Source organism: Rhinolophus sinicus, linkage group LG02 (assembly GCF_036562045.2).
Source record: "Rhinolophus sinicus isolate RSC01 linkage group LG02, ASM3656204v1, whole genome shotgun sequence".
NCBI classification, from domain to species: Eukaryota; Metazoa; Chordata; class Mammalia; order Chiroptera; family Rhinolophidae; genus Rhinolophus; species Rhinolophus sinicus.
The window spans coordinates 162,919,771-162,928,510 of NC_133752.1; the positions used below are offsets into that span (position 1 = coordinate 162,919,771).

Here is an 8,740-nt window from a genome sequence, read left to right on the forward strand (position 1 = left end):
TTAGTTTCTACTTTGCAATTGTATTTGGAAATAAAGTCTATCACCATGAACCGCATTGTTGCTATTTCTTAAAAATATCATTGCCAGTGCACTGTACATAGAGAAAAGAAAGGGGAGCTTGAGATTGATTTTTCTGTGAATTCATTCACTTGAGTAGGTCAGTCCCAGCCATTGTTTAGAGCCTTGTAAAGAAGCTCCTCAGCTCTTCCTCAGACTCAGGTCACTATTGGTCACGAATGCTGACAAAGACGTACTCTCCGACACATCGTCTTTTCTAAGGTTCAAAAACGATTCTCGAGTTATTTGAAGGATCTCTCTCAAGCCTTTGTTTTCTTGCTATAAGAAGGCAAACAAAAATAAAGATGCGGTCACCAAGGTAACAACAAGAGTACGACCATAAGAAAAGCCAACATGACAAATAAGCAAGTTCTGTAATGGACGGAAATGTGCTAAACGATGTGTGCAGTTGAAGTTGACAACCTGAATCCAGAAAACACTTTTTTAAAGAGGTCAGAATCGTGCACAGTGTCTTCCAGCACTGCAAAGCCTTCTCATTTACGCAGCTGTAATTGTAGACAGAACCTCAGAAATTGCCTTATTTTACAATCACAGTATAGATGAAGAAAAGAACATCTAGGTTTATGTCTATATAAACTTACAAAGTTTGTGAATAATACTCTGGGACTAGGACCTCATACTTTTAGTACTTTTATTACTTTCCACGATAGCATGGAAAGCGGGACAAGCCATCTGGTTTGCTTCCCTCACTGGAATTGGAGAGCAGCGGGGCTGGCTGAGTAGATGGCAACATTTTTCAAGAAGGAAAGTAAGTGACCAAATTTAGCATAGACAACTTTGCCTTTTTAATTGTTTTACTAGATTAGTTACTGTAAGAAATTTGCAGATGTTTTATAAAAATGTTTATAATTTATTCTCTACCACTTTGTCTTTGGTCTTACTTTCTAAGTTTCAGTGGTATAAACTAGGGGTCAGCAAACTACAGGCAGCCTGGCTTGAGACTCATTATTGGAAATTAAGTTTTACTGGAACATAAGTAAGCACAACCTTTTGTGTGTGTATATTTTTGTATTACACTGCTTTTGTATTACAATGGCAGGGTTGAGTAGTTACAACAGAGACTGGTTTGCAAAGCCTAAAAGATTTACTGCCGGGCCCTTTACTGAAAAAGTTTGCTTATCCCTGTTTTAAAGAATGAGAGAACACTGTATGTTTAGAGACAGAAATCATTTTTGGCCCTCTAGAACCAATTTCTCCACCACAATTTCAAAATGAAGCTTTTAAAGTATAAAGGTCTATTCTACTGATGTGGATTATTCAACAATGACTTGTGTTATCACTACCACAAAATAAAGGACAAAGGAGACAAAAGCCTTTATATTCCTCACAAAAATACAAGTGCCCCAAAAAAATATTATTTGTGGATTTAAAAAAATTTCCCTGCATCACTGTGATCTCTAATAGAATGAAGACATTTTAAACATTGCTAAACTGAAGAAGTATTTCGCCTAATGACAGAAGCAACACAGGATCAAATTTTCTCAAATACTGGTATAAGTTACTACCGATCCTAGACTCTTGCATTAGTACATAAATGGTCTTCCATTATATACACATATAACCAGTATCCAGTATCCAGATTAAGATCATTACCAGTTTCCCAGAAAAGCATATATACACATATTTCAAAATGGGATATATTTTCTGGCATAAATCTTTACGTGGGCAATTTTCACCTACATTTGCAAATTAAAACTTACTTCAAGTTGAAATATTCTTTCCTGTTCCTTGCAACCCTGTTGCTCATCAATTTCAATGGCTTTCCTCATTACTGCTGCCATTTCAGTTATCTGGTCAACATGAGCTTGCAGTTCCTAAAAAAAAGAGACGGGAGTTGCAAATGAGTGAAATACTTTATTATTTTCATTTTTGGATCCTCTCCTTTTTATAAAATTTGCATTGCCACTTAATATGAATGTAATAGTCTTATGTTGCATTTAACATGACTGTAATATACCAAACAGGTATTTACAAGACTGACTATGAATGACCACGAATGATATCAGATTTCGGTTAGAACAAAAATTAAGGATAAACAGCACGATGTAACTAAGCCCACTAGCAAGAGCACTCATATTTCACGTTCCTCTTACCACAAATAATCAACATTTTCTTTTTTTCCACGTACATATACTATTGATCAAAGTAATGGGAAAGATAAAAATTGTTGACACATTCAATCTCTTTCCCCCAGAAATTTATAAATCTTTTCTGTATTACCCATGTCTTAAAACCTGTTCTAGATTATAATCCCTGGTGAGAGGAGAAACTATCTTGTTTATATTTGCCCATTTGTGTTCAGTACATAATAGATAATAAATATAGAGTAAAATAAACAGTTCTGCTTTTAAGTATTAAAATATTAAATGGTCTTCTTTGCACAAACTGTTCAAATATAATTTCAGTATAAAATACTTTTTTTTTTTGCACACAAATAACAAATTTCTTCCAATCTCATTCTTTCTTTTTTGCACACCTACAATGGCCAGACACTGTTAGGCAATATGAATATGAATCCTGTTACGACATGTGCCCTGATTTCAAGGAGCTTACAGTCAAGTGAAAGAGACACACACAAGGTTTAAAATCAACAGAAACTTGAGAATATTTTTTAAATGAATAACTTCTACAGACCATTGTTCACAGACAATGGAGGGTTATTTTATTATATTAAGGACAAAACATTAAATATAAAAGTCAATAACTCCCCAAATAAAGTTAATAACTCCCCAAACTCCCTTAGATAGCTGTATATTCTCTATTTGTAAAAAGGACTTGAACAGGACCCCAAAAAACCTACAAAATTAGTAAACTATGCAAGAAATAAGATGGAGGGCAAATAGAAATATCTTTAGAAAACACATATTTAATATCTTCTTATCCAACAAAGATGCAGGTCCTTACATTATTTTAATGGGGAAACCTATACAATGCTAATATTCAGGAAGAAGGCAGAATGAAGGATTAATTGACACTGCCCAATATAATGCTATTTAAATGTAAATTATTTAAAATCAACTACATTTAAAAACATTAACAATTCAGTTCCTCAGTTGCACTAGAGGCACTTCCAAGTACTCAATAGCTACATGTGGCTGGTAGCTTCCATATTGAATAGCACAGATAAAAAACATTTCTATCATTTTAGAAAGTTCTATTGGATTACATTATGGTAGCAAGAGTGATATCAAGACAAACATCTGTCATATTCTGCAATAGTTAAAAAAATTATTAAAATGCCTCCTAATGTCAGGGAAGCATAATGTTTAAAAGGAAGTTAAGTACAGTTAAGTGCAACAGCAAATTGAATAAGGGTAATGAGTAAAATTTTGAATTCCAACAGTTTTCTCAGTTTATGATTTGGCATCCTATGGCACTGACCCAGGTGAAAAGACTACACAGGAAGCAAATAATTCTTTGCCTTTGAAATGGAAGAAACTAAGATACTACTAATTTTTTTTTTTTTTTTTTTAGGACAGAGTCTATTCTAATAAAATCATCATGAGAAAAAAAATTATTCAAATGTAACAGTATTTTTATAGGTCCAGTTCATGGGTGGTTCACTTTTTACAATAAAATCTTTGGGGAAGTATCAGATCTTTTACTGGGTACACTAGGCCAAGACCTGTGCTTTCAAAATGGTCTTAAAGGCAAGAAGTGTCAGCAACATAATCCTTGAACTATACTATAATAAAATGCCTTTCATTTGTAACATTTGTTTAGGTTTATTTCAACTTTGCTCAAGAAAGACCTGCCCCAAGTTTAAAAAGAAAGACATTTAAGACACAAAGTAGAGTCCTAATATACTTGATCATAACACCTGGACAAAGGCATTTTAATTTTATTATAAACTCAAACTAAAGGACTACAAACTATCAAAAATCTGAATTAAAATAGTTCTTTTAATAGTTTGATTGAACAAAACTTTTATGAAATAAGATTAAAATTATTGCCAAGAAAACATCTTTGATGTCCAGAAAGAGAGTAACTGTTTAAAGCTTACTAAAATTTTGCAGCAACAGATAATAAGAGCACCAAAATGAAAAGCTGGCCTGAACAACCTTTAAAGCCTACCACTATCCAACAGGATGTGTGTGATACAATACACAGAGAATTAATGACATTTACAGTTTCTACGCTAAATATTTTTGCATGGCTATCAAAAGCACAGCATTTCAAAAAGTAATTTCATTTATTTGCTGATTTAATCTGGCAGGAAAATTCAATGTAAAATAACTTTTTAAATGGACACCCCCTTCCACCCACACCCCAAAAGTTGACTGTTTGATTTAGTGTACATTCTGATTTGCTTCCAAGTGCCTTCTCTCCAGTCCATGTTGAGGTGCTTCAAGGATGTGTCGAGATGCATCAAGGAAGAATCCTTCGGAGTTGTTACGATGTACCATGTCAATCTGTAGTATAGAGTCATTATAATGTTAATACGGATATTATCCGTAATTTAAAAACTGAATGAGTGTTAGTTCATGCGTGTTAGCCAACTGTTTGAAATGTTTGCTTTTTTAAGATTTCCAAAAAGGCATCTGTTCAAAAATAATGTAAAACTGAGTATTTGGATGAAAATGAGTACGTCTCAAATGTTTTGATGTTTACATGTGTGCCCAAAAACTTTCAGAAAAGAGCAAAATTCTCTATTTCTGGACTCTCAAAAAGGTCTCTTACTCCAAAATGCTGTTATGTATAACTGTTACCCCTAAATGTGTTATAAAATTATTTTTGTGTTTAGGCATATCAGAGTGCTTAAACATGTTTTAGAATCCTGTATTTCTGCACTTTATCATACAAGTTTCTCTGCTCACCCACTTCTGCTTGTTGACACCACCTCCCGATAATTAATTTAAGGCTGGATTTAGATGGATTTCTTCCTTTCCTTGACATCTTCCCAGATTCTCTTTATCCTCTAATCTTACTTGCTCTAGTATTCCAGTAATAATTCATATCTCTATTTTAGGATTCATCACATCCTACCTTATATTACATAGTTATGTTTGTATCTGTTATCTCCCATTATACTGTAAACTAATGTATTCATTCATTTATCTTATTATTAATAATAACTAAATCAGTGCAAGTGTTAATAAATGTTTAATTGAGTCAAAGTCTCTCCTTTTTGGGAAAAATAAAAATCACAAACATTAATACATATTAGTTAGAATTAATAACAAATAACTGAATAGTCATTTTATGGAGGGCAAGGATCAGCACTTACGATGATGAATTCAATTTACATAATTAATAAAAATGGTTTACAGCTATCTTAAGAAATGCTTAACTTTGCTAATTAATGAAACAGCTCTGGTGAATGGTAAAATCTAATGCATTTTAGAAAACATTTGCTTCTGTCATAGCTACTACCGGATGGGACTAACAAGCTGCAGTATCTTATTTTAAGCACTTTTGTCAGAGTATTCTTCTCTTTAGATCTTAAATTTGTTTCTTAGGTTATTAAACATAAAGACTTCTGGAATTTTTCAAGATTACATTTATTTTTACCAATAATTTTAAGTCAATTCATTTTGTACCTTAAGAAAAAAGTTATACATTTAAATTTAAATGTTTTTATAATAATCTCATTTAATAATAGATACATTTTATATTAAAAAGATTGACACTTAAATAGCCAAGGTTTTCCTTTTGGTTAGGAGATGAATAGCATAATTAGTTAACATTAAACTCTTATTTATTAATTTATTATTTTACTATTTGACACAAGAGGTATCTTTTACTACCTTAACATATGAAGTTGTCACATAAAGATCGATTTATTAGGTATTTAATCTTAATAGAATTAATAATTAATTTAAAAATACCTACAAGAACCAACATGGAAGAAATATTTTAAAGAATCTAAAATGTGTTTCAATGATTGAGAAAGATGAAAATATGTCTTAAAAGCAATAAATATTTCTTAAGCAATATTAGTTATAACTAATAATAGTTAGCTCACTATTATCCAATACAGATCACTATCTAGTAATCAATACCTAGTAATCACAATCTATTTTAACATTTTTGTCTCACACCAGCAGTTAAAATTCAATTTAAAACAAAAGATGAATGGTAAAGGATTATTCTACTTGTCTTCACAGCAGTCGTTAGCAAACACTGGGACACACACAAAGGGAACAGATACAGGGATGACAACACGGAAGAGGAATAGAAGGGAAAACACTAATTTCTAAACCAGTTCAGTTCTGTCTCTAAAAATGATGCTTCTGATATGTGATTTAAGGGGAGAGGAGCCAAATTTTTAATATATTGGTTCTTCTCCCTGACCCCATGGTTCTCCCATTATAATCAGGATTATTTATAATCTGGATGAATTAGCCTCATTTTGAAAATAATTTTAAGAAACACAAATCTACCTTTAGCTGCTTTCAGATTTTTAAAAAAGTTTTCAGCATTTCAATTTTTATTTTTGCAACAAATGCCAAAACATGAATCTGTTAGAAGAAATATTTCTTAAAAATCACATAACCTTATAAAAATAACTTTGAATTGAATAGACTTACCTTAATTTCTCAAATGGAGTTTATTTTCTAACATACAGAGGGTACCAAAAAAATGTATACACGTTTTAAGAAAAGAAAAAACTGTATTAAAATTGTAATAGTCAATATATACTGATAACAAAAGATGACTACAAGTCATGTGTATACATTTTTTTGGCACCCCCAGTATATTAAAGCTGCTAGGAACAATGGGATTTAGAAGAAGAAATCAAACAAAATAAGAAATGAAAAAGATAAGGAAAAGCAGAAAATGTCAAGAAGATGAAGTATTCAGGAACTAGTTCAGGATGGTAAGAGCAGAGTTTTCATGGGAAGAGAGGTATGGGAAAAAGACGACAGAAAAGAAGGATTGGATTGACTTTAAAGGCCATTGGATAAAGACGTAAGTGTACAGTAAATCCTCACTTAACATTACTGATAGGTTCTGCAACTTTAAGCAAAATCACCTATAACGAAATCAATTTTACCATAGGCTAATTGACATAAACAAGAGTTAAGTTCCAATGGCATATCATCAACATTATAATGAAACAACATTGAAAAAAATGACGTTATTTGAGGACCTGCTGTACTATGAATGTTCTTAGGCAAAATAATATATGATCAGATATATTTTTGAAAAATCAATGTAATGCCTGTGTTAAAAGGGGAAAAGAGAATGGAATCAGGGAGACCAATTAGGACAGTTCGGGCAAGACACTATGAACACTAAGCTGGGGACTAAAGCAGTGGGATTGCAGAGAATTAAAATGAGTTATTTCATAGATAACAACAGTGGCACAAACTGGATATTTATGATGAGAATCTAAGATGATTCCAAGCAAGGTAGACATTCAAATGTAGGACAGAATACAGAGCAATAAATATGATTTAGACATATGGACTAGGAATGAAGCTCATGTCAAAAAGTAAATTTAGTTTTCTCATTTTTGAAAATATTAATTGCTCCCAAGTTGGTGGTACAATTGCAGATTCAAGTTCTCTTTTGATTTTCTCTACGTAGTAATAATATATCTTGCCTTTGTTCTCTTGTTGCAATTCTCTGATCTGTCTGTTTTCTTGCTGGATTCCCATAACTAATGTGGACCGTGGCCGATGTCTTGCAACTTCATTAAGTTCTTGAATTTCTTCCTGATACTATTGAAAATATTAAAAAAAGAACATGTGGGAAGAAAATATTTGAAAATATCTATCTGAGGCATCTATCCGATAAGGGTTTAGTGTTCAGAATATATAAAGAACTCTCACAAAATAACTCAATTAATAAGAAAAATAACCCAATTATAAAATGAGCCAATAAGATAAATAAGTTCTGGGGATCTAATGTACAGCATTGTGACTACAGTTCACAATAGTGTACTATATACTAGCAAGGTTCTAAGAGAGTAGATTTTAAATGTTCTAACCACACGAATGCAAAAGATAACTACGTGAGGTGAGGGAGGTGTTCACTAACCATACTGTGGTAATCACCTCACAATATATACACAGGGCGCCAAAAAAATGTACACACATTTTAAGAAAGGAATTGTAATACTCAATATATACCAATAACAAAATTGTAATACAATTACAAAATTGTAATACTCAATATATACCAATAACAAAAGATGAACACAAGTCACGTTTGACTTCTGCAATTACAAGAGGTGCTCAAAGTGGTTACCATCAACATCCAGACACTTCTGATTATGGTGAACTACTGCTTGAGCAACGTTGACCGAAGTGTCCACTTGTAGCCATTTTTTTGGCACTCCCAGTGTATACCTATATGTATATGTCACACACATATATATCACCTGAACATGACAAAATTCTAATCTAAAGTAAAACTGAAATACACAACTTAGGTACTTTTCAATTTTAGAGAACATTAAAATAATAACTAACTACTAATCAAGCAGAATTTTATGATTCATCAATACATACATGTCAATGACTGCTTTTAAAAAAATGGAATCAACAAGAAAGAAAAAAAATCAAACCTGCTTCATGGCTTCTACTCGCTTGTTGAGAGCTGTGGTTTGCTCAATCAGAGATTCTGCTGCATCATCATGATCTCTCAGTCTTTCAACAAGAGCTTTAGCATCAGCGAGTGCCTTCTCAATTGTGCAACTCATTTCTACAGCAAG

The 8,740-nt window shown here is 32.3% G+C and overlaps 1 protein-coding gene across 1 annotated transcript; it reads right to left on the reverse strand.

Annotated features, from left to right (window-relative positions):
* Positions 1-8,740, reverse strand: FGFR1OP2 (FGFR1 oncogene partner 2). Its single transcript, XM_074325905.1, has 6 exons — positions 8,594-8,740; positions 7,485-7,745; positions 7,019-7,054; positions 4,377-4,490; positions 1,779-1,892; positions 1-336 (listed from the first exon to the last, which is right to left on the reverse strand). Exons 1-6 carry the CDS (start codon positions 8,726-8,728, stop codon positions 199-201), a joined length of 798 nt encoding a protein of 265 aa, XP_074182006.1. The 5' UTR covers positions 8,729-8,740; the 3' UTR covers positions 1-198.

Excerpts from the sequence above, each read along its gene's own strand:
- FGFR1OP2 (XM_074325905.1), bottom strand. The coding sequence starts at position 8,728 with ATGAGTTGCACAATTGAGAAGGCACTCGCTGATGCTAAAGCTCTTGTT. Across the intron at positions 7,055-7,484 it reads GCTTCATTCCTAGTCCATAT|GTGATTTTGCTTAAAGTTGC; the intron begins GTCTAAATCATA and ends ATTTCGTTATAG. Across the intron at positions 4,491-7,018 it reads TTGCAGAACCTATCAGTAAT|ATTGACATGGTACATCGTAA; the intron begins GTTAAGTGAGGA and ends TCTATACTACAG.